The sequence below is a fragment of the Heptranchias perlo genome, chromosome 4 (assembly GCF_035084215.1).
Source record: "Heptranchias perlo isolate sHepPer1 chromosome 4, sHepPer1.hap1, whole genome shotgun sequence".
Classification (NCBI taxonomy): Eukaryota; Metazoa; Chordata; class Chondrichthyes; order Hexanchiformes; family Hexanchidae; genus Heptranchias; species Heptranchias perlo.
This window is the reverse complement of record NC_090328.1, coordinates 47247737-47274521: the sequence shown is the minus strand read 5'-3', so window position 1 is coordinate 47274521 and position 26785 is coordinate 47247737. Positions and strand designations below refer to the sequence as shown.

At 42.9% G+C, this 26785-nt stretch overlaps 1 protein-coding gene across 3 annotated transcripts in view; it reads left to right on the top strand.

The window, feature by feature from the left end:
* The window catches only part of LOC137320900 (endoplasmic reticulum aminopeptidase 1-like), a 96908-nt gene that overhangs the window by 57970 nt on the left and 12153 nt on the right, over positions 1-26785 (top strand). For 2 of the 3 annotated variants that reach the window (XM_067982878.1, XM_067982877.1), the window contains 7 exons: positions 871-1040; positions 4548-4627; positions 8234-8417; positions 12423-12579; positions 19025-19209; positions 21908-22069; positions 25609-25749. In XM_067982878.1, coding sequence (XP_067838979.1) covers positions 871-1040; positions 4548-4627; positions 8234-8417; positions 12423-12579; positions 19025-19209; positions 21908-22069; positions 25609-25749 — 1079 coding nt within the window. The remainder of the gene's footprint in view (positions 1-870; positions 1041-4547; positions 4628-8233; positions 8418-12422; positions 12580-19024; positions 19210-21907; positions 22070-25608; positions 25750-26785) is intronic. The other variant, XM_067982879.1, reaches the window with a different exon arrangement.

Here is a 26785-nt window from a genome sequence, read left to right as displayed (position 1 = left end):
CTTAGTATCAGGCAAACAGAAATTCTCAGCAACTTGGTAAGGTGGTGATGGGTTTCTGTGCATGTCAGACACCAGCTGACCAAACCCAAAATACATTTTAACAAAACATATCTGTAGTCCCGGCAACCACTGAGATCAAATTCATGAGAAACCTGCCTGAACAATGTTGTCACTCTACAAATATACAAAAAGAGCTTTGAAAAATGAAATTGTTACAAAATATAACCAAAACTCATATCAGTGCACTAATGCTCAGTGAAACCACACTATCCCTTGATGGCTCATTCGCATGATCATTTTCATACCTTCGCCACCCAAACTCTAGTCAGGCAATGCTCTCAAAATAACTCCCTAGTTAGTTGTGAAGTTCTCACCGAATGTTATTTTTAGAAATGTATCCATTCCATTCACAAATTACTGTGTAATTGAGAAATGTTACTATTTAAAACAAAGTTGAGATAGCAGTGCAATCAGAAAAATAAAGTTAGTAATGTCTAGAAAACAGTTTATTCAAAATATAGGTTGATGTTGCTGAAAGAAGCAGTAAAAGGAACAAGAAAAACAGTACAAAGATACAGAAAAAGGACAATTGCAGTCTCCAAATAATTTGAATTAAGCAATATAAATAATATACCAATGTGGGAATTTAATGGAAAAATTGAATTGTCAGACAATTTGAATTAAGTGGCCTGTGTGAAGTTATTTTATATGCAGTACCTAGGAAAAATGAAAGATGGCAGTATAGTTTGTAATTTTTTGAGCCTCAATATATGACCAGGAGTAACCCAAAAGAAAAATGACAATTTTAGTAACGAGCAGTAGACACAGTATAAAACTTTACAATTTAGTGTTCTTATTTTTATTTTGTAGCAGTGGTTCATGGAAGATGCCCTTGATGTTAAAACAATGATGAACACTTGGACGCTTCAGAAGGGGTTCCCACTAGTAACTGTTACAGTGAAAGGAAGACAAGTCCTATTGCAACAAGAGTACTACCAAAAAGGTTCTCATTTCCAAGATCCAAATTCAGAATCTGCAAGGTATTACTTTTAAATTTTCGTTTAAATTTTCTCTCCTCACTCTGTAATTTATCTCTCGCCTATCTTCTTCCAGCCAAAGCATGCTGACCGCAGATGATTGCACGGTGAAAACAAGAGTTCTTTGGGTTTATTCGGCGTGAGATTTGATATTCATGAAGCTAAAACTGAACTTGATTGTCAAATGTTAATACTGTAATAAACAATGATACAAGAGGACTGCATGATGGTGCAGTTTAGCACATTGCCCTCGACCCTTGTATTTGAATCTAATGCAGACAGATGGAATGAAGATTTCCCCTCTCCACTCATTTGGGGAAAAAAGGTCCTATGTAAAAGGAATGTGAGCAGTCTTGGCTCAGCTCTCAGTGGGCACAGAACTTTCCATAGTTTAGCACTTAATTCACAACCTCAGATAAGCCACAAGGATGGATATGGGAAATAGAAATAGTACTGTTCTGAGATTGGGGCTAGTGCACATTAAATTAGACATTAGTAGATGATAATGCTTGCGTTTATGTGACTTTCTTTTGCCCGCTATTTTAATAGAGGCAATACTGCCAAAATAACTCCCAAGTTAGTTGTGAAATTCTCTCTGAATATTACTTTTAGACATAGATCCATTCCATTCACAAAATGCTGTGCAATTGAGAAATGTTATTGTTTAAAACAAGGTTGAGATAGCAGTGCTGACAGAAAAATAAAGGCCAATAGTGGCACAACTGTGATGGGATTTGCCATGTGGAGAATAAGGAACGCAAGCCCACATCTTCCCATTCTGTGGCACAGTGTACTGCATCTGCAAAATTTCACGTTAACCCCATCACAGTAAACGGAAAATGGTTAATGAACATTTAAAAAAATTCGTTCATGGGATGTGGGTGTTGCTGGTGAGTCTGGCATTTATTGCCCATCCCTAATTGCCCTTGAAAAGGTGGTGGTGAGCCACCGCCTTGAACCGCTGCAGTCCATGTGATGACGGTTCTCCCACAGTGCTGTTAGGTAGGGAGTTCCAGGATTTTGACCCAGTGGTGATGAAGGAACGGCAATATATTTCCAAGTCGGGATGGTGTGTGACTTGGAGGGGAACGTGCAGGTGGTGTTGTTCCCATGTGCCTGCTGCTCTTGTCCTTCCAGGTGGTAGAGGTCGTGGGAGGTGCTGTCGAAGAAGCCTTGGCGAGTTGCTGCAGTGCATCCTTTGGATGATACAAATTGCAGCCGCAGTGCGCCAGTGGTGAAGGGAGTGAATGTTTAGGGTGGTGGATGGGGTGCCAATCAAGCGGGCTGCTTTGTCCTGGATGGTGTCGAGCTTCTTGAGTGTTGTTGGAGCTGCACTCATCTAGGCAAGTGGAGAATATTCCATCACACTCCTGACTTGTGCCTTGTAGATGGTGGAAAGGCTTTGGGGAGTCAGGAGGTGAGTCACTCGCCGCAGAATACCCAGCCTCTGACCTGCTCTTGTAGCCACAGTATTTATATGGCTGGTCCAGTTAAGTTTCTGGTCACTGATGACCCCCAGGATGTTGATGGTGGGGGATTCGGCGATGGTAATTTGACTTATTTGAGCATCCCTTTTAGAGTGTGAAATATCTAAATACTATATAAAAATTTCAAATAAATATCCTGCACATCCCAAATATCTATTTAAGTTACAATGTGCGATTAAACTACTTCTTTGCTGGAGTAGATGACCTGTAGTTTTCAGTCTGACACTGTCTCATTCCGACTTTGGGTATTTTATTTCCACTGTTGAACATATGAATGCATACAACAACTCCAGTGGTTCGATAAGCTTTTTCTTATGTAGAAATGACTTAACAGACAAGGCGGTTAGTATTTTTTATTACACTAGTATGTGCCAGCTTGGTTCAATTAATGGTACTCTTACCTGAATTAGGAGAGTGAGAGTTCAAGCCCCATTCCAGCACTTGAGCACATAATCTAAGATGACACTTCAGCACAGAGCTGAGGGGGTGTTGTCTTGTCAGAGGTGCAGTCTTTCAAATGAGAAGTTAGCCCTGTCTACCAGTTTAGGTAAAAGTAAAAGATTCTATGGCACTATTCAAAGAAGAGCAGGAAATTCTCCTGGCCAACATTCCACTCTCTCAATCACAAACAAATTGATCATTCATCTCATTTGCTGTTTGTGGGACAATAAATACTGTGTTGTCACCATCATCCACATACCAAAAACAAAAAACTCAGGCAATCCAGGCCCAATCAACCCTGTAAATAAATCATTGGATTGTGAAGCACTTTGGGACATTCTAAAGATGTGATAAAGTGCTCTATAAATGCATGTTCTTTCTTTATTACAGTGTTGTTGGTCCCTGCAGTGATATAATCACATGAACCCACCAATCTTTTTTTGCTGAGCCTCCTTTCGGAGATTCATGTCCCAAGCGTGCCCCCATCTTTCTAAGAAACAGTTGTCAGAACTTACAACTTCAGGGGCATAACCTGGCTGTTGCGGAACAGCCACCTGATTGTGCTTCCTGGCTTGAATTCAATGATATTACTGACGGCCAATCTGCTACCGCCCATTTTTCGCCCCCGCTGAAGTTGAAAGTTCCACCCAGTATTTTTGAGAAGTACAAGAGGAGTTTAATTTCTCAGCTAACATAACATATACAGTAATAGTGGTGCCTGTGTAAAACTGGTACCGTAATGTAACCACAGGATCAGATAAGGCTCAACCTATGGGAAGATAGTTATGTTGCAATAAAATGAAAGAAAGACTTGCATTGATACAACGCCTTTCACAACCTCAGGACTTCCCAAAGCGCTTTACAACCAATGAAGTACTTTTGAAGTGTAGACACTATTGTAATGTAGGAAACGTGGCAGCCAATTTGTGTACGGCATGGTCCCACCAACAGCATTGAGATAATGACCAGATCATCTGTTTGTGATGTTGGTTGAGGGATAAATGTTGGCGAGGACAATGGGGAGAACTCCCCTGCTCTTCTTCGAAATAGTGGCATGTAATCTTTTACGCCCATCTGAGTTTAACGTCCCACCCAACTCGTATTTGTTCAGACCCATCGTCCTCCTTGTGCCCCCTGATAACCTTGGCACACCCCCAGTTTGGGAATCTCTGGTGAAATGAGTTACAACACTGTCCTTTCACATCTGGGCTCAACTCAAAATCAGGCCAATGGGATGATTGGCTTCAAGGATTCTGTATGAAATCAATTGTGCACTGAAGTTCTAATGGGTCCACAACACAAAACCGCACATAATTTGGCTCCAAGTTCGCAATCTCACTCGAAGAGTGTGGTAAATGGAAAAATCATCTTGATGAGATAAGGAGGGTTTCTCTGGTTAAGTTACTTTGTTTGGTTAGAGTAAAGGGAGCTCATTCTGCAATTATTTATGCTGACCTGGGAGTGCTTGATAGTGAAACTAGGTGAAAAAGTGTTCCATTCCCCACCATTGACATACCTTGATAAGTATGTAAAGTGACCCCAAAACACTAATATCCTCACTTTATTGTGTTTCTTTTTGTAGTTATCTGTGGCATATTCCATTAACCTACATTACAAGCCACTCCAGAACCATCCAGAGGCACTTGATGACGACTAAAAAGGGTAAATGACATTTATTACTTTTTACTAGTATTTGAGGTTCTTGCCACTTAAATACCACCATATACAATTTTGAGCCAATAATGCAATGCACTGAAGCACAGTGGATGCTGGCTCCCCACACTATTGGGTGTGCAGGACAGAGGCCTCAGATAATGAAGCAGTCTGTGCCTGCATGCAGCAAGATCTGGACAACATCCAGGTTTGGGCTGGTAAGTGGCAAGTAACATTCGCGCCAGACAAGTGCCAGGCAATGACCATCTCCAACAAGAGAGAATCTAACCACTTCCCCTTGACGTTCAACGGAATTACCATCGCCGAATCCCCCATCATCATCATCATCCTGGGGGTCACCATGGACCAAAGACTTAACTGGACCAGCCACATAAATACTGTGGCTACAAGAGCAGGTCAGAGGCTGGGTATTCTGCGGCAAATGACTTACCTCCTGACTCCCCAAAGCCTTTCCACCATCTACAAGGCACAAGTCAGGAGTGTGATGGAATACTCTTCACTTGCCTGGATGAGTGCAGCTCCAACAACACTCAAGAAGCTCGACACCATCCAGGACAAAGCAGCCCGCTTGATTGGCACTCCATCCACCACCCTAAACATTCACTCCCTCCACCACCGGTGCACCATGTCTGCAGTGTGTACCATCCACAGGATGCACTGTAGCAACTCGCCAAGGCTTCTTCGACAGCACCTCCCAAACCCACGACCTCTACCACCTAGAAGGACAAGGGCAGCGGGCACATGGGAACAACACCACCTGCATGTTCCCCTCCAAGTCACACACCATCCTGACTTGGAACTATATCGCCGTTCCTTCATCGTCGCTGGGTCAAAATCCTGGAACTCCCTTCCTAACAGCACTGTGGGAGAACCTTCACCACACGGACTGCAGCGGTTCAAGAAGGCGGCTCACCACCACCTTCTCAAGGGCAGTTAGGGATGGGCAATAAATGCTGGCCTTGCCAGCAATGCCCACATCCCATGAACTAATAAAAAAAAATGCACCTGCGATACTTAGCATGCCACCGGCTATGGTGTAGGGAGCTGAGAGCTTGCATGCAAACCTCATTGCGACCTCAAAAATTATGTAAATTATGTTACAGTATGGCTTCCCCATACTGTAACAGGAACAACTGAGCACTACCCCAGTCGCTGAATATCTGTTTTGCATAGGTGTTTCACGGGAGGCCTGTGGACATTGAAATAATTTTGATCCTGGTGGGTTCCATCCTTCACTTAAGGCCACCCCTATATCTTTCTGCAGATACTGGTAAAATATTGCAAGGAGACTTATGTCTCCAGTGGTTATAGTTGGGAAAATAATAGCAGCAATGAACAAAAAGTCAACAGCCCTTCCATTGCCGCTGGACCCCAACATTCCAGCCCCCACCCCCTGCGGCACTCTCAGTACATCACGTGCCATGCGCTAGGAGCACCATTTGAAATATTTAAATGAACTGACTGTACATCTTTGTGCAAGGTCAGTTCATTCTGGGACAGACACGGGGTAATTTTCAACGTCGGCGGGGAGGTAGAACTGGCTGCAGCGGATCGGTTGCCCACTGCACGTCAATTAACTTCAATGGAAAGGAAAACCAGGTGGCGTCTATAATGGGCAACAGATCTGCTACCGTCAGCTTCCTGCCCCCGCCAAAGTTCAAAATGACCCCCAGTAAGTCCTTAGCAAGCAACAGTCCTGGCTGCGCTGCCCTGTGCATGATATTGACCTCCTTGCTTGATTACTTCAAGATTATTATATAATACTAATTAGACATTTAGTTATATGGCAATTAAATAATTCACAATAATTTTTTTTTCTGTTTACTAATGCACACGAAACGTGCTTTAAAAGTATCATAAATATATTCTGTAAATATTAAGAATGAGCAAAGCTGTAATTTTTTGAGGTTTTTTTCCATCCTTCTCCCATCAATTTCCCCTCTCCTCTCATGAATACATTGTATCACTGTTGAGGCATTCATCCAGGCAATGCACCCTGTGGTACCTCGGCAAATGCCCAATCTTCATTTATGGATCTAGAAAGTGAGGGTTGGTAGGCTATTCACCACAAAAGGCATCACAGCGGAACCCAATCCTGATTGATGTCCACATGCATGATCTCCCAGGATAGTTCACTGGATAGCGATCAGCAGTAAGAACCCCGGCTGATTTTCTACTCTCTAACCCAGGCTAATTGTAGAACCCCTACCACCATTAAAGTCAGCTAACTGAACACAGATAGGGGATCAAATTTTAGACCTTCCTGATATCTATTGCTCAGTTACATATTCCCTTAGATAGTTGGATAATTAGGGAAGTGTCTACATCGCTGCCTTTAAACATACTGAATTCCTTATTAGTACTCTCCTACTCAATCTGAAGCTCTTTCCAGGAACGACTGGCTATGTTAATGATCAATACTGCCAAAATGTACTGAACTGTGTTAGACTCCCAATATATGACTCTCCAAGTGATGTTACCTGTAATGATCTGTGTACTCTGTACAGTGCCATGATTCAGAAAAGCGAGCATTCTATACACTGAATTCAATAATAGTTATAAAAAATCAAAACAAAACTGAATCAATATAAAAATGAATTGATGTGAAACATGGTACTGGTGCCCACAGGGTTCACATTTGCAGATTTGTTTCATTTTTGTCAGGGCCTAAGAAATCTGAACAGAGTAGGCTTAAGCCAAACTAGTTTGGTATAAACAATTGTCTAGGTGTCTGTAAGGAAGGTGCAGCTACTAAAGTCCCTTTAAAAACAATGGGGCTGAAAATTCTTCGGATCAACAGTGCAAGGCTGGTGTAGGAGGTCTGATGAATGGGTCGTTACTCCCAATTCTACCAGCTAGAATTGTGCACAGGGGCCTGGTGTGGGCAGATCTTCTATTCAACGCAAACAGGGTCCCTGTCATCCAAAGGGGTGGGGCCAAAAGAATTCCCCCGCTAGAAATGTCCTCTGCTTCAAGTGTCCTACCAACGAGTGACCTGGATGCTGGGATGAATCCTCATAGAGGTTTGCTCAGCTGTGGATGGGGGTCCATGTCTGAGTTCTGACCTGGACCCCGAAAAGAAAACTCTCACAATTATTCTTTTCAGCCCTGTTTTGAAAGGGTCTGATTGGGCAGCCTTTTAAAAATGATCCAGGCCAGGATCACCAGCTGCAAAATGAACAGTTTGCCATCCCCGCTTTTTTCATCCTCCTCCTTTGGCAGGGGCTACAAGTGCGCACATAGCAGCATGGATGCCCACTGCTGGCATTCGAATTGTGTGAGCCTGCTGAGCCTGGTTACTCTGGTGAGATCAGAGGCTGAGGATTTTTGGCCCCATTGAGCTCAGTTCAATGTGATGTGATTTGCCTTGTGTGGGGAGGAGCAAAGAAATGTGCAATAAATGTGCTCCTTTGATTTCTTTTGTAGAGACCAGATTTTATTAAAAGATTAAAAAGAACAGAGGTAATGGACGCTTATAAGTGTAGCCTTTATAGGCCCACAAATTGGCAATGTTTCTTTAAAACTAGCTTTGACTTATTGCTTTGGTAGACTTGTTCTGCAGGAAGGTTTTGATATGATTTCTCCTCCATTCAGATGTTCTCACTCTCCCGGAGGAAGTGAACTGGATAAAGTTCAATGTGGATATGAATGGCTATTACATTGTGCATTATGAAAATGATGGATGCGATGCCTTAATCAAACTACTGAGAGAAAGTCACACAGTCCTCAGCAGCAATGACCGAGCCAACCTTATTAACAATGCCTTCCAGCTTGTGAGGTAAAGAATGTACCTGCTTTTGAACTTGTTGCCATTTGTTCACAGAGGAGATTCATAAGGAAAGCTTTTGTAGCATTTACAGTTCAATCCTCCTGGATTTTAAAGTTAATCCCGTTGACAAATTTCCTTGAATAATGTGTGGTTAAAATATTCACTACGTTAAATGGGTGGTGAAGAAAAGCAGATTAAAGCGATCTGTGAATGTGGCAGCCAGATAGAACATAGAAACAGGAGTAGGCCATTCTGCCCCTCCAGTCTGTTCCACTATTCAATTAGATTGTGGCTGATCTGTATCTTAACTCCATCGACCTTCCTTGGTTCCGTAACCCTTAATACCCTTCCCTAATAAAACTCTATCAATCTTAGTTTTGACATGGAATTAGGACTACTGCTCATATGGAGGATAAATACCAACTGGACTTTTTGGGCCAAAAGGCCTGTTTCCATTGTGTCATTTGTGTGTAGTTATATGTTTTGGTAAAGTATCCGAAGTTGTTCTGGGGCTGTTATTGCATGTTTTCTTTACCAGTTCTTTTCCTTTTGTCTCTTGGAGATGGTGACTCATGCTGAGATACACTGGGAGCCTTGTGGTACCTCACCCAAGTAGCCATTATGCATCTCGGTGTATTGGTGGACTATTTGCTGCGGGGATCATAACACACACCTTCCAGCAGGAGCCACAGGCTGATTTATCCCCTCCTTTGTTATCCATGCCTTTGTTACCACTAGACTTGACCATCACAATGCTCTCCTGGCCAGCCTCTCATCTTCCTCTCTCCATAAAGTTGAGCACATCCTAACTTGCACCCATCACCCCTGTGCTCGCTGACCTACATTGGCTCCTGGTCCGGCAATGCCTTGATTTTAAAATTCTCATCCTTGTTTTCAAATCCATCCATGGCCTCACCCCTCCCTATCTTTGTAACCTCCTTCAGCCCTACAACCCTCTAAGATCTCTGCGTATCCCCGATTTTAATCGCTCCACCATTGGCGGCCGTGCCTTCAGCTGCCTAGGCCCTAAGCTCTGGAACTCCGTCTCGCCATCTTTCTCTCCTCGTTTTAAGACTCTCCTTAAAACCTGCCTCTTTGACTAAACTTTTGGTCACCTGTTCTAATATCTCCTTATGTGACTCGGTGTCAAATTTTGTTTGATAATGCTCCTGTGAAGTGCCTTGGGAAGTTTTGCTACATTAAAGGCACTATATAAATGCAAGTAGTTGTTGTTAACATGGGAACATATAGACCAGATGTATAGTACCCTGACTGCCTCCCTGGCAGATATTGGCTAACTTCTAGGGATTGAATATTGGTCTGTATTAGTTCAGTAATACACCGCATTTATATACTAAGCCATCGAGGATGTCCCAGTTGTGCAAAATCTAACCTAATTTTGTTCAGTTGTTTTGTTCAGGGCTAACTTGACTGTAGGGAATCTGTGTCATTAGTACCCAGCACATTTCATCCAAGCCCTTCTGTATTCCAGCAACCATCAGGGTCAACTTGAGACATTTGGTTAGTTATGTTCAACCTGACCCAATTGCTATGCCACATAATAATATTAAAAAATGACTAAATTGGATTTGTTTGCTTTGTAAAAAGAAATATTATTGGTATGGACTGAGTGGGAGGAGGCAAATACTGGAAACTAAAATGAGTATTAATGTGGTAATGATTTGTTCGAGAGGATTTTGACTTTTGGGCTGCCGACTGGCAGAACCCCTTTTGCCGGCTGACCGTTCCGGTGGCGAAGAGCCCGCCGCGATTTTGAGGCCCTGGCCTCATTTGAATTTATCAGGCAAGCTGCAGACCCCAAACAGGCATCCCGTGCAGCCCTTGGGCCTCAGGAATGTCGGCTGGCTGTGCGCCGGCAGAGGCCTGCACGTAGGCACTCGGTAGGAGGGGGGTGCGATACCGAAGCGGGGCAAGGCCGGGCCAATTTTAAATAATTCTCTGTTTTTTCCGGATCAGAACCCCAGTACACATTGGCGGAAGGTTCACGTTCACGTCACAAGCTCTGCCCATGCGTCCCTTAAAATTGCAGTTGGTGTCCGAGCTACGTCATTAAACTTGCAGGGTCATTTCCCAAAAATCGGCCCCGATGAGTGATCTTTGCTGCAAAGTAACAATAGATGTGCTAAAATGAAATTGAGTCCTGAAAATGTCTACTGTGTGCCAGAATGGCTTTAACTTACCTTAAAGTGTAAATTAATACATGTATAGTAAATCTTTACCATATCATAGAATAAATAGAAATACATTGCAAATGAGAAAAAAGACACAGAAGCTTTATCATTTATTATACAGCTCTGTGTAGAGATTGTTAAATAGTCATTCCTCCTACATGGATTAATTACTTGCAAAGTACGGTGAAAGCTATTATTACAGTTCATATTATCTGCTTAGATCCATAGAATTACAATCACCAGTTTCCAATCTATTTCATCTAATTCACGTCATCTTATGTGATAGAATCAGTACATAGCATTTTATTGATACAGCATGAGCTTTGATTCATGTATGAGCCTCTGACTTCCCTATGCTCTTATGATCTAGTTTAAAGTATCTCCTTTAACCACACAGTGCTGTGTTCTGAAACTGTAGATGCCAATTGGACAAATGTAATGTGAATTATTCCACAGTGGCTTAGTATATAAATACAGCATGTGGTGCTGAGTAAGAGAGATCAGGAAGGCCCCAGGTTAATTCTGTAGTTACAAAAGGCAAAATACTGCAGATGCTGGAAATCTGAAAATAAAAACAGAAAATGCTGGAAATGCTCAGCATGTCAGGCAGCATCCGTGGAGAGAGAAACAGGCACTGCCTGACCTGCTGAGTGTTTCTAGCATGTTTTATTTTTATTTCGTTCTGCAGTTTGTTTGATTGACAAGTGAAATTCAACAATACAAAGCTCGCCTTATACTTGATATTTAGAACATAAGAACTAGGAGCAGGAGTAGGCCAATCGGCCCCTCGAGCCTGCTCCGCCATTCAATAAGATCATGGCTGATCTGATCCTAACCTCAAATTTAAATTCATGTCCAATTTCTTGCCCGCTCCCCGTAACCCCTAATTCCCTTTACTTCTAGGAAACTGTCTATTTCTGTTTTACATTTATTTAATGATGTAGCTTCCACAGCTTCCTGGGGCAGCAAATTTCACAGACCTACTACCCTCTGAGTGAAGAAGTTTCTCCTCATCTCAGTTTTGAAAGAGCAGCCCCTTATTCTAAGATTATGCCCCCTAGTTCTAGTTTCACCCATCCTTGGGAACATCCTTACCGCATCCACCCGATCAAGCCCCTTCACAATCTTATATGTTTCAATAAGATCGCCTCTCATTCTTCTGAACTCCAATGAGTAGAGTCCCAATCAACTCAACCTCTCCTCATATGTCCGCCCCCTCATCCCCGGGATTAACCGAGTGAACCTTCTTTGTACTGCCTCGAGAGCAAGTATGTCTTTTCTTAAGTATGGAGACCAAAACTGTATGCAGTATTCCAGGTGCGGTCTCACCAATACCTTATATAACTGCAGCAATACCTCCCTGTTTTTATATTCTATCCCCCTAGCAATAAAAGCCAACATTCTGTTGGCCTTCTTGATCACCTGCTGCACCTGCATACTAACTTTTTGATTTTCTTGCACGAGGACCCCCAGATCCCTTTGTACTGCAGTACTTTCCAGTTTCTCGCCATTAAGATAATAACTTGCTCTCTGATTTTTCCTGCCAAAGTGCATAACCTCACATTTTCCAATATTGTATTGCATCTGCCAAATCTCCACCCACTCACCCAGCCTGTCTATATCCCCTTGTAGGTTTTTTATGTCCTCCTCACTCTCTACTTTCCCTCCCATATTTGTCGCCTCTTGCACATGGCATCACAGTTCTGTCCATCAAATCTAATAAGCAATTGTGTAGACAGCTCAATTTAATCATTACTGTGACTATAACTGCATAAAAATGGCATCAATAACAACGTAACGTGTTAAGCTTTGTGTCAATTAGTATAGGGAAGCTGCCACTCGACAAAGCCCTCAACCTGACGCTATATCTGAGGAATGAAGTCAGCACCATGCCAGTATTCCAAGGCATGAATGAGCTTATACCCATTTATAAGCTTATGGAGAAGAGAGAAATGGTGGAGATTGAAAATAAAATGAAGGTAAGATTCATTACAGTGACTTGTGATTGTACGGTTCTGTATATTGTGACACTGACCTTCAGTAAAGAACAAATTTGAATGATATTTCTTGCTCCTGTACAATTTAGTAATGGATTTTTTTGACACCACATTCTCATGTAGTAGCAAAGAATCCAATGTCCAGCTTTTTTCATATACATAAATCCGTTTATACTTGTAATAGGCGAGCTCCTGTGGTGTTGTACATGGGAAGCTGGATTCTCCTGAATTATCACCTGTTCTGGGGCGTAAATGGGTTCTCAAAGGTTACCACCACTAAAAAAAAAACTGCACCAGAATTATCTATCCAAAAAAATTGCCTGTCCCCTTTAAGAGCCACTGAGCCCCCGATCTGTCGTATGTAAGTGGGATCAAGGGCGTTCAGTTAACCTCCTCCAATCTATTTCCCTCCACTTCTACTTCAGGCCTGTCCCATGAAATTCATAGTAGATAATAGACACTGGATGTTAAATTGGGCTGCATAGTGCCCATTTTTCAGGCGCTATTCTGGCCTCCTAAGGCCAAAAATGGTGGGCAGGAAACGTGGGTGCACTTTTGACTGGAAATGTGCTGCCCACCATATTGAGCAAGGAAAAACGAGAGGCGACCTTTACCCACACCTGAAGCTGGCGTTAGGCCGTTTTTATATGCAAATAAGGGACCTAACTCCTGCTTCAGATCCCCATTGCAACTTCAGTTTGCCCTGAGGCCAAAATAGGCGTTCCAGAATTTCTCCCCCGCTCTGTCTGTCATCTTAACTCAGGAGAGAATAAAGAACGAGTCTATGATCTTGTTACACATAGCACGTGAATGAAATTTGATCCTCTGCAACGATGCCATCTGGGTTACTGGAGTATTTACATAATTCAGGAAACACAAAGTGCAGGCTAGAATCTGTAGGTGAGTGACCAAGAGATCTAGCATTAGACCCACTGTTTGATGACGATTTGGGTGATTTCTAATAATGTTCGCATCCATCTCACTTGGGCGCTTTCTAGAAACAATTTCCTGCACGCCTGAACATTAGGAAGTGGTACCCAATCCTGATGAATATTTAAATAAAGGTGCTGCCTGTTTGTGGTGGGTACTTCCTATGCCACTGGTCTCCGTCCTCTCAAAACTATGCCTTGACACAATGTGGGTGGAGTTCTGGTGGGATGAAACTCCCATCCATTTTCTGCCACCGGCCACCTGATTTACATTACTATATTGGAAGGCTGGTGGAGTTGTCCTATATTTTGATTACCTGCTATTTGCAGGAGCATGTACAGATGCAATGGCCCGATATTTACGGGGAGGTGGGGAGGGAGCGGGGTTGTATATTTGTGGGGGGAACCCAGAAATTCTGGGAATGCAGTTGTCCAGCCGAATTTAATGGCAGGACCTCATTATAATTTTTTCCCGATGTTTCCCTCCCGGCAGCTGGCCAGATTGAGGCTGGCGGCTGCCGGGCTGCAAACCCTGCGGTAGAAAGCTGGGAAACATTGCACGTTGGTCGGGAGGAGGGGGGCCTGGGAGAGATAGCGCGGTCGGTGGGGGGAGGGGTCAGACCGGCAATCGGGAGGGAGGGGGGACAGGGGGAGATTGTGGGTTTGGGGGTGGGGGGTCGGCTGACCGCATCAGAAGATTGGCTTGATGGGCTGAGGGGAAGCCCTCCTGCTCCTCCTGGCCCACAAGCAGTGCTCTTAAAATGCACTTGCCTGTTTAATCCGGCTGCTCCCACCTCCCTTTAGCTGCCAGTTCTCCTGAGTCCTGGGAAACCCAGCCCACCAGCGTTAAATTCAAATGGCTGCCAAAATGTGAGGAACGGAGCCTCATTAACATATAATCATGGACCTGCCTCTCCAGAACGGGATACTCGGAAGCCCCGAAACCCGCCGCGGTTAAAATGGAAGTAGGCACGTTCCCAATGGCTTGGGGTTGGGTTTCGCATATTTGCCGATTTTAACCCCCCTGACCCTCTCCTGCCCATCCTGGGAGGGTTAAAATTCCCCCCCCACCCCCCAATTAGTCTGTCGGCATTTATGTACTTACTAGTAGGGTACAGATGCTATAGGAAAGATAGAGCAGGAGGTAAGAGAGGAGGGGGAGTTGCGTTCTTGATTAGGGAGAACATCACGGCAGTAGTGAGAGGGGATATATCCGAGGGTTCGCCCACTGAGTCCATATGGGTAGAACTGAAAAATAAGAAGGGAGAGATCACTTTGATAGGATTGTACTACAGACCCCCAAATAGTCAACGGGAAATTGAGGAGCAAATATGTAAGGAGATTACAGACAGCTGCAAGAAAAATAGGGTGGTAATAGTAGGGGACTTTAACTTTCCCAACATTGACTGGGACAGCCATAGCATTAGGGGCTTGGATGGAGAGAAATTTGTTGAGTGTATTCAGGAGGAATTTCTCATTCAGTATGTGGATGGCCCGACTAGAGAGGGGGCAAAACTTGACCTCCTCTTGGGAAATAAGGAAGGGCAGGTGACAGAAGTGTTAGTGAGGGATCACTTTGGGACCAGTGATCATAATTCCATTAGTTTTAAGATAGCTATGGAGAAGGATAGGTCTGGCCCAAAAGTTAAAATTCTAAATTGGGGAAAGGCCAATTTTGATGGTATTAGACAGGAACTTTCAGAAGTTGATTGGGAGAGTCTGTTGGCAGGCAAAGGGACGTCTGGTAAGTGGGAGGCTTTCAAAAGTGTGTTAACCAGGGTTCAGGGTAAGCACATTCCTTATAAAGTGAAGGGCAAGGCTGGTAGAAGTAGGGAACCTTGGATGACTCGGGAGATTGAGGCACTAGTCAAAAATAAGAAGGAGGCATATGACATGCATAGGCAGCTGGGATCAAGTGGATCCCTTGAAGAGTATAGAGATTGCCGGAGTAGAGTTAAGAGAGAAATCAGGAGGGCAAAAAGGGGATATGAGATTGCTTTGGCAGATCAGGCAAAGGTGAATCCAAAGAGCTTCTACAAATACATAAAGGGCAAAAGGGTAACTAGGGAGAGAGTAGGGCCTCTTAAGGATCAACAAGGTCATCTATGTGCGGAACCACAAGAGATGGGTGAGATCCTGAATGAATATTTCACATCGGTATTTACGGTTGAGAAAGGCATGGATGTTAGGGAACTTGGGGAAATAAATAGTGATGTCTTGAGGAGTGTACATATTACAGAGAGGGAGGTGCTGGAAGTCTTAACGCGCATCAAGGTAGATAAATCTCCGGGACCTGATGAAATGTATCCCAGGACGTTATGGGAGGTTAGGGAGGAAATTGCGGGTCCCCTAGCAGAGATATTTGAATCATCCACCGCTACAGGTGAGGTGCCTGAAGATTGGAGGGTAGCAAATGTTGTGCCTTTGTTTAAGAAGGGCGGCAGGGAAAAGCCTGGGAACTACAGACCAGTGAGCCTGACATCTGTAGTGGGTAAGTTGTTAGAGGGTATTCTGAGGGACAGAATCTACAGGCATTTGGAGAGGCAGGGACTAATTAGGAACAGTCAGCATGGTTTTGTGAGAGGAAAATCATGTCTCACGAATTTGATTGAGTTTTTTGAAGGGGTAACCAAGAAGATAGATGAGGGCTGTGCAGTAGACGTGGTCTACATGGACTTCAGCAAAGCATTTGACAAGGTACCGCATGGTAGGTTGTTACATAAGGTTAAATCTCATGGGATCCAAGGTGAGGTAGCCAATTGGATACAAAATTGGCTTGACGACAGAAGACAGAGGGTGGTTGTCGAGGGTTGTTTTTCAAACTGGATGCCTGTGTCCAGCGGTGTGCCTCAGGGATCGGTGCTGGGTCCGCTGTTATTTGTTATTTATATTAATGATTTGGATGAGAATTTAGGAGGCATGGTTAGTAAGTTTGCAGATGACACCAAGATTGGTGGCATTGTGGACAGTGAAGAAGGTTATCTAGGATTGCAACGGGATCTTGATAAATTGGGCCAGTGGGCCGATGAATGGCAGATGGAGTTTAATTTAGATAAATGTGAGGTGATGCATTTTGGTAGATCGAATCGGGCCAGGACCTACTCCGTTAATGGTAGGGCGTTGGGGAGAGTTATAGAACAAAGAGATCTAGGAGTACAGATTCATAGCTCCTTGAAAGTGGAGTCACAGGTGGATAGGGTGGTGAAGAAGGCATTCAGCATGCTTGGTTTCATTGGTCAGAACATTGAATGCAGGAGTTGGGATGTCTTGTTGAAGTTGTACAGGGCATTGGTGAGGCCACACTTGGAGTACTGTGTACAGTTCTGGTCACCCTATTATAGAAAGGATATTATTAAACTAGAAAGAGTGCAGAAAAGATTTACTAGGATGCTACCGGGACTTGATGGTTTGACTTACAGGGAGAGGTTAGACAGACTGGGACTTTATTCCCTGGAGAGTAGGAGGTTAAGGGGTGATCTTATAGAAGTCTATAAAATAATGAGGGGCATAGATAAGGTCGATAGTCAAAATCTTTTCCCAAAGGTAGGGGAGTCTATAACGAGGGGGCACAGATTTAAGGTGAGAGGGGAGAGATACAAAAGGATCCAGAGGGGCAATTTTTTCACTCAAAGGGTGGTGAGTGTCTGGAACGAGCTGCCAGAGGCAGTAGTAGAGGCGGGTACAATTTTGTCTTTTAAAAAGCATTTGGACAGTTACATGGGGAAGATGGGTATCGAGGGATATGGGCCAAGTGCAGGCAATTGGGACTAGCTTAGTGGTATAAACTGGGCGACATGGACATGTTGGGCCGAAGGGCCTGTTTCCATGTTGTAACTTCTATGATTCTATGATTCTAGTGTTACATGGCTGAGGTACAGAGTATTGTGTTGGTGGTTACCACAGGATGGGTTGTTGGACAGAGCCAATCTCACCTGGTCATGGGCAGCGTTAAATTAAGTTTCTGTTCTTGTTCCTATTTCCTCTCGTCAGCTGCATTTAGTGCCCACAGAGCCCACTTCCCATCCCCTTTCTGAAATTATACCCTCTGCCAAGGAATAACCCAGGCACTGTTAGTTATACTAACCAAATATACAAAACTGTGTAATTGTAAAAACTGTCAATGCAGGTGCCTACAGATGCACCAATAGTATGTAATCTGGAGTGTAGCATGCACTTCATACTGGACCATTACCTGAGAAAGCATGTAAATATGCTCCTCCTAGCACCACATAAATTTTCTTAAAAATAGCAAAAAATTACCTTTTGGAAGCAGCCTTCTGCAGTCCCTTTAAGGACCACTGGTTAGGCTGCTCAACACTGAACGTGAAACTCAATTTTTACAAACCTTTCCAAGCTGCTATGCTTAAGATAACAGGTTTTCTTCATCCTGAGAGTGCATAAACTCATCTTACATTATCTCGTAAGTCTACTTTTGTGTCATCTTCAAGCTAATTAATTTTTTAAAAAAATAACCAACTGTCCCCATATTAAAAAAGAAGTTTGAACAGTTACATATATTTTCAGCAAAAATAAGAGATAAGAGATGTTTCAAAATTATTTTGTTCCTTAGTATACATCACACAGCAGTGACATTTTCCAAACAAAAGAGTTTCTTTTACTAGGCTCTCATTTTAGATACACTGGGGGAGGAGAAATTTTCAACTGCTAGCCATCTATTTCTCATCTGAAAAACTGGCGACCAGCAGAGGAAAATCTGGTGGGGACTCTGGACACCAATTTGAACGCCTGATTCAAATTTCAGGCAGGCCTTTAAATGCATGCCCAGCATACCTTTTTTTTATTTATATGTTGCTTGTTAATATTTGTTTGCTAAGAGACAGTAGGTCAGTGGGATGGTGCATTCTTTTCACTTTGAACCTGAGTTTAAAACTCTTTTTTAGTTTAAAGTAATGAAAGGTCCCCTTATTAGCGGTTGTAAGGGTACCGTGTAAAATGAGTTTACGCACTTTCAAGCCAGGTCCTAAAAAGTGCTTTACCCTGCACTTGGTCCACAGTCTAGAAGTTACCCCGTGCGCACACACTACCACGAGTGGGAAAACAATGATAACCTTCATCGTGAACATAAGAAATAGAAGCAGGAGTAGGCCATACGGCCCCTTGAGCCTGCTCCGGCATTCAATAAGATCATAGTTGATCTTTGACCTCAACTCCACTTTCCCACCCGATCCCCATATCCCTTGATTCCCTTAGAGTCCAAAAATCTATTGATCTCAGTCTTGAATATACTCAACGACTGAGCATCCACAGTCCTCTGGGGTAAAGAATTCCAAATATTCATAACCCTCTGAGTGAAGAAATTCTGCCTCATCTCAGTCCTAAATGTCCGACCTCTTACCCTGAGTCTATGTTCTCTAGTTCTAGACTCTCCATCAGCATCCTCTCAGCATCTACCCTGTCAAGCCCTCTTAGAATCTTGTATGTTTCAATGTGAACATACATGTTCAACAAAATTCTCTTGTTCTCCTTTTCCACTCCAGGCGTACATAGTCGATTTATTTAAGAACCTGATTGACCAGCAATCATGGAGTGATGATGGTTCTGTTTCTGAACGGATGCTGCGCAGTTCACTTCTGGTATTTGCCTGTGTTCGCAAGTACCAGCCCTGTGTTGACAAAGCAGAAGAATATTTCAGGAAATGGAAGGATTCCAATGGTACATTGAGGTCAGTACTAAATAGTGACTGGTAATAACTACAATAACATTTCCCCTGAATAATTATTGTACTTAAAATTCCATGTTTCTTAAGTATGTTAATACAAAATAGCAATTATACTGCAAATCACAGGCATGTAGTGTAGTGGTTATATCACTACACTAGCAATACAGAGGCCTGGACTAATAATCCATGGAACATTAGTTCAAATCTCCCCACAGCAATTTAAGAATTTGTATTCAGTTTTTTTAAAAATCCGGAAGTAAAATGCTGGTACCAGTAAAAGTGACCATGAAGCTGTTGGATTGTCGTAAAAACCCAGCTGGTTCACCAATGGCCTTTCGGGAAGGAAATCTGCCATTCTTACTTGGTCTGGTATGTATGTGACTCCAGTCCCACAGCAAAGTGGTTGATTCTTAACTGCCCTTTTAACTACTTAGTTGTATCAAACCGCTAGAAAGGAAAACAAGAATTAAATGGTACTAGGGATGGGAGACTTCAGTCATGTGGAGAGACTGGAGAAACTGGGGTTGTTCTCCTAAGAGCAAAGAAGGTTAAGAGGAGATATGATAGATGTGTTAAAAATCATGAAGGATTTTGATAGAGTAAATTAGAAGAAACTGTTTCCAGTGGCAGAAGGGTCGGTAATCAGAGGACACAGATTTAAGGTGATTGGCAAAAGAACCAGAGGCGACATGAGGAAACATTTTTTTACGCAGTGAGTTGTTACGATCTGGAATGCACTGCCTGAAAGGGTGGTGGAAACAGATTCAGTAGTAACTTTCAAAAGGGAATTGGATAAATACTTGAAGGGAAAAAAATTTACAGGGCTATGGGGAAAGAGCAGGGGAGTGGGACTAATTGGATAGCTCTTGCAATGAAACAGCACAGGCACGATGGGACGAATGGCCTCCCCCTGTACTGTGTCAGATACTATTATTACTATAAAACCGGATGAACCACTCAGTTGCGATCTAGGCATCAAATCAGGACACAACAAAGGCACACCCAGCAACCCAGTCGACCCTGTAAAGTCCTCCTCACTAACATCTGGGGACTGGTGCCAAAGTTGGGAGAGCTGTCCCATAGATTAGTCAAACAGCAGCTTAACATGGTCATACTCACAGAATCATAACTATCATCCAATGTCCCAGACTCCACATTTACCATCCCTGGGTCTGTCCTGTCCCACTTTTACAAATAAAAATAAAATAACCCTAAACAATAGCAGCCCTTTAATTTTGCTGACTGCCCTTTTCCCATCTTTGTGACGTGTAGGCTTACGTGCTCCAAGACCGTAGTCAGCAGCCTGGCTGCTCACACTCTCAACCTTAAACATAAGGAAGTGAGAGAGGCAGAACTTTGACATTCCAGATCGATGGTGTTTGTAGGACACCTACCAAATCTGCAGAAATTCACCTGGAATCAATTTAATGGAAAACCTGAGCCCTGAGTGCCTGAGGAAAATGATGTTTGGACTTGCTCGAGCTGTGCTGTCTGTCAGTCTGAGTGAGGCTGCCGTAGCCTGGAATTACCAGTGAGCAAACATTCCACAGACCTCATTCTAACTTCCTCTTAAGGGGGGGAAAAAACCCTCCTCAGCTTGTGCAGTATCTCTTGTAAAGATTGTAAGAGCAATGTCGATTTAAAAAAAAAAAGTTTTCAGTGTACAGCAGCATGTGAATCTGGAGCAATGTTTCTAATAGGGTGACTTGACTTAAATTACTGTAATATAACATTCATTTGACTCTCTGACCCCTAATGATCCGTCCACAGAAATGGCCTCAGCTTCATTCCTCTGTGCCCCCATCTGAACTAATTCCGAGCTTGAGTTTACGGCGAGCTCCTCTTCCACTGCCTTTGCCTCTGTGCCTACTTTTTTGGTCAGGAGGTTTTCGCCTGCACATCTGACCCTTTCTCCTGTCTTTAGCCTGCCCACTCCATCTGGATCCTTCATCCAGTCCCCAACTCACTTTTGATGTTTTTATTGCAAATTGCCGACGTGATATCGGTCGTATGAGTTTCTTCACTCGCTCTAATCTATCTCCCTCTGAACTTGCAGCACTCCGTTCTCTCAAATCCCATCCTAACATCATTATCAAAACCACTGACAACAGGAGCACTGTTGTATAGCAGAAGGACCTCTACCTTGCTGAGGCTGAATCTCTCCTGGACCAAGACCCGACTACGGAATAACAAGCCATTGCTTCCCGGTCTGTTCTCACCTCATCTCTTCAGATCTCTTTTCCCCCTCCCGCCCCACCACCGTGGCCTCCAACATCATGGTTCACCAACCCCGCACAACCCACTTCTACCTCCTCCCCAAGATACACTACACAAATGGAACTGTCCTGGTAGACCAATTATTTCAGCCTGCTCCTGTCCCACTGAACTTATTTCCTCTTATCTTTATTCTATTCCCCCTCCCCCCACTTGTCCAGTCCCTGTCCATGTACATCCATGACTCTTCTGACTCCCTCTGCTATTTTAATGAATGGAATGAAAATTGGACAGGTTCTATAATGGTGAGCAACCACTCCGTCAGATGTAGTCCATGAGGTGAAGATGAAAATTTACCCCATTAACTCATCTGTTCCTTCCACAGATGCTGCCTGACCTCCTGACTGTTTGCAACATTTTCTGTTTTTGTTTCATTAATAGTAGAAGTTAAGTTTGTTAAACAGTTATCTATCTCTTTGTATGACAGCTTACCCACTGATGTTGCGTTAGCAATCTATGCAGTCGGAGCCCAGACGACAGAAGGATGGGACTTCCTATTTGAGAAGTACAGACGCTCTCTCTTTAGTTCTGAGAAAAGCAACATTAAGACTGCCCTAACAATCAGCAAAAATGCAGAGAAACTTCAGTGGTAAATTATATTAAGCATTCTGAGTTTAAATATTGTTATTTCCTTAAATGGAGGAAACTTAGCTTGCCTTATTTAAGTAGAGGTTGTCTCAAAAGTAGCATGGTATAGTGAAAATCATAAATTCTCTGGACAAACATTGCTATTGCAGACTGTACTTTATATAGTAATTATCACTATTCTGTAATATCATCTTCTATACACTGTGGTGCTTCTGTTTGTGGTTTGGCTTGTCTTATGCCTGCTGCTATAATTTCACTATCATTGCCATTGTCACTTAATGTTTGCTTTCTCCACTATTTTTAGTAATTTTCAAGTATTTTAGCTATTATCTCTTCCAAGTTAAGTCTTCAAAGGGAAAGTTAATTCTCATTGACTCAGAAAAGCAAATCAGCAACCTAACAATGGGATTAAAATAGAGAGACAGAAAAGTTAAGGAATGTGATATTGTAAGAAGACAATAATTAAAAATGTGGGGAAGAGAAGATGACCAGAAATGCAATGTATTTGTCAACATTGTAGATGCGTGTGAATGTGATTCACTAAACTGGTAAATTAAATGAAATAAGTGAGAGAAAAGATCTGATGAATTTGTCAGGGAAAATAATCTAATCCTTTTGGACTGGGCCGTGGAAGAACATTGGGATCAACCTAACAAGAGTATTCACCAAGAGCACCAGACGAATCTTTAAAACTTTTCACCTCAACTCCTTGGCAAGGCATTTATGCCTAGAAGTCAATGATGCCTAAAATTGGCTCACCAAACTATCTTCCATCAAGCAGATCAGATTATATTAACATTTACACTACCGACCTCCCATCAGGATCCACCCAAGCTACTGACTGAATTAACCCCTCCTTGCCAATTATTAAAGAAGTCGGACAACAAAGTCATGAACCAACAATTATTTGTCAACTTTAGAATCATAGTTAGCACTTAAATAATCAGTAGGTCGGGTTAATTGACAAAATAGATAAGAGATTACAAAGGCAGTTCAGTTATGTCACGGTAATTCAGCATTAATTGTTTGATTATAAATTTACAGTTGAGATCAGTGTCTGAGATTGGTGAGATTAATTTAAGATTAAACTCCTTAGATGGCTGAGAAGTTAACAGTATTAGATAGCCAGTCTATTGAATAGATTAAAGACTGTATGTTCATAGTTAGCAACGTTTCCAGAACTTGTACAACCTTGTCCGTATGAACTGGCATGGTTGAATTGGTTGCCTCGCCTTCCTTTTGAGATGATGGTGTTAGCCTCCTGAGATATCAGACTGATGTCTATAGAGGTGCTATTTGTTCCTCTTGGATCTTTTGCGCCTGAGTAAATTCATTTTCAATACTGGTAGCTGTATCTGGACCAGCTGGCTTAAATCTCGCCTTCCTTGATCTCTAGGAAACCTGTACATCTAAGTGACACACTTATATCTGGGGGTATAACTGTATAATCTTAACTTCTGTAACCTTTCTCTGTTGGATATTCACTGTCTGATTTTACAAATGTAAGGAATCTTACAACACCAGGTTATAGTCCAACAAATTTATTTTAAAATCACAAGCTTTCGGAGATTATCTCCTTCGTCAGATGAATGAATGAAAAGGTTCTCAAATCGCATATCTTATACTATGTTGGGACAGCATCACACCAATCAAAAGGTGTCGTTGTTATTCAAACAGGCCAGTCACGGAGAACAGCACGTCCCAGTACACTAGATATACATTGTGTCTGTTCCATCCCACCATCAAACTCACCATGGACTACTCCTCAGAATCGGTTTCTTTCTTGGACACACAAATCTCCATCAAAGATGGGCACCTCAGCACCTCACTCTACCGCAAGCCCACGGACAACCTCACGATGCTCCACTTTTCCAGCTTCCACGTCAAAGAGGCCATCCCCTATGGACAGGCCCTATGAATACACAGGATCTGCTCAGACGAGGAGGAACGCGATGGACACCTACAGACGCTGAAAGACGCCCTCGTAAGAACGGGATATGACGCTCGACTTGTCGATCGACAGTTCCGACAGGCCACAGCGAAGAATCGCATAGACCTCCTCAGAAGACAAACACGGGACGCAACCAACAGAGTACCCTTCGTCGTCCAGTACTTCCCTGGAGCGGAGAAACTACACCATGTTCTCCGCAGCCTTCAACATGTCATCGATGACGACGAACACCTCGCTAAGGCCATCCCCACGCCTCCACTGCTCGCCTTTAAACAGCCACCCAACCTCAAACAGACCATCGTTCGCAGCAAGTTACCCAGTTTTCAGGAGAACAGCGTCCACGACACCACACAACCCTGCCACGGCAACCTCTGCAAGACATGCCAGATCATCGACACGGATACCACCATCACATGAGAGGACACCACCCACCAGGTACATGGTTCATACTCCTGTGACTCGGCCAACGTTGTTTACCTCATACGTTGCAGGAAAGGATGCCCCGGAGCATGGTACATTGGCGAGACCATGCAGACGCTGCGACAACGGATGAACGGACACCGCGCAACAATCGCCAAACAGGAGGGTTCCCTCCCAGTCGGGGAACACTTCAGCAGTCATGGACATTCATCCACCGACCTTCGGGTAAGCGTACTCCAAGGCGGCCTTCGAGACACACGACAACGCAAAATCGTCGAGCAGAAGTTGATAGCCAAGTTCAGCACCCATGAGGACGGCCTCAACCGGGATCTTGGGTTCATGTCACGCTACACGTAACCCCACCAGCAAAAAGGGGGGAAAAAAATTATATGTTTTTTAAAATTCTCTCTCTCTCTGCCATTTTGAGTTTCTTTCTGCCTGCCTGTGTAATAGACACAATGTATATCTAGTGTACTGGGTCGTGCTGTTCTCCGTGACTGGCCTGTTTGAATAACAATGACACCTTTTGATTGGTGTGATGCTGTCCCAACATAGTATAAGATATGCGATTTGAGAACCTTTTCATTCATTCATCTGACGAAGGAGATAATCTCCGAAAGCTTGTGATTTTAAAATAAATTTGTTGGACTATAACCTGGTGTTGTAAGATTCCTTACATTTGTCCACCCCAGTCCATCACCGGCATCTCCACATCATGATTTTACAAAGGCACCCTTCTACATATATTAGAAACTGAACTCCGAGGGGTAGATTTTAATTTTGTGCGATTGTGTAAAACAGGTGATAGTGAATTGGCAGTCCATTTTACATGATTTTTATTTCCATTGAAGTACATGGAATCGGTAGAGATGTAAAACAGGCTGCCAGTTTGCTACCATCCGTTTTACACTATCGTACAAAGTCTAAATCCAACCCATAGACCTTCTAATACAAAGGCTACTAAAAAAATCTCGAACTAAACTAAGCATGAAGACTGAGACCGAAGACTGAGAACTTTCATATCAAAAACACTCTTTTATATATTCATTTCCAAAGAAACCTCCTCAATTCTGTTGATCAATCTCGTTCTTCAACCCTTTTGGCATGGACACTTCCTACAGCCCTGTTAGTATCTCTGATATAACTTTAATTCCTTCTTTTGTAATCAGGTTAATGGACCAAAGTTTGCAAGGAGATATTGTCAAAACACAAGATCTGCCTTATATCATTGTATTGGTGAGCAAAAATCCAACAGGATATCCTCTTGCTTGGGAATTTGTTAAGAAGAACTGGGACAAGCTAGTACAAAAGTAAGTATTATTATACAAGTTTCTAACAGTAGTTGAAAGTATTTGCATCCATTTTGAGGACAGGTTTTGGAAACTCCTGATCATTTTTTAATGTAATTTATGAAATATACCCCCAAGTCTTTGAGACTCTTGCTGCTGAGAGGACAGGTGCATTTGCTAATGTTGCTTTGGCCAGTCACTAGAAAGAATGAGGTACTGTGTGGGCAGGATATTTTAATTTCCTTTGGTAGGAGATATTGCAGCCTCTGTTTAACATGTCCCTGTTGATGTGACTCAAATGGGAACTGATTAAAATGGGGAATCAGATCTGATCTTCCCTTGCTATGGTGGTCCTTGTTGGTGCTATAATGCTCAGTACCACCACACTTGCTTTCCACACAATGCAGGAACTTTGTAGCATAACCAGTGCATGTCTAAAGTGCCAAAGGGAATTAACAGCCCATACTAACTAAACAGAGAGGTGTAGTATCTGCATAGAAGTTTACAGCACAGAAAGAAGCCTATGGCCCATGGTGTCTGAGCAACTCCAACTAATTATAGGAATGCTTCATTAAGGAAATATTGTTAACTAGCTTAAAATGTTTGTGGAATGTGCCCACCTCCGAACCCAAAGTGGAGATAAAATGTGCAACTGATTCACAAAATACGTTTCTGTGCATATATGTATTGTTGAGTTTTTTTTAAATTGAAAAGATAACAATTGATGGGGAGCATGCACTGAAGAAAATACTGGTACTTTTTGAACTTTGCTTTTGATGTGAGTATCTATTTACCACATCCTGTGTAGCAGAATGAGAGGCATTTTTAAACTTCATTTGATGTTTAACCTTGGTGGTGGGGAAACTTTTAGAAACGATAATCCGGGACAGAATTAACAGTCACTTGGACGAGGGTGGATTGATTAGGGAAAGCCAGCATGGATTTGTTAAAGGCAAATCATGATTAACTAACCTGATAGAGTTTTTTGATGAGGTAACAGAGAGGGTAGATCAGGGCAATGCGGTTGATGTGGTGTATATGGACTTTCAAAAGGCAT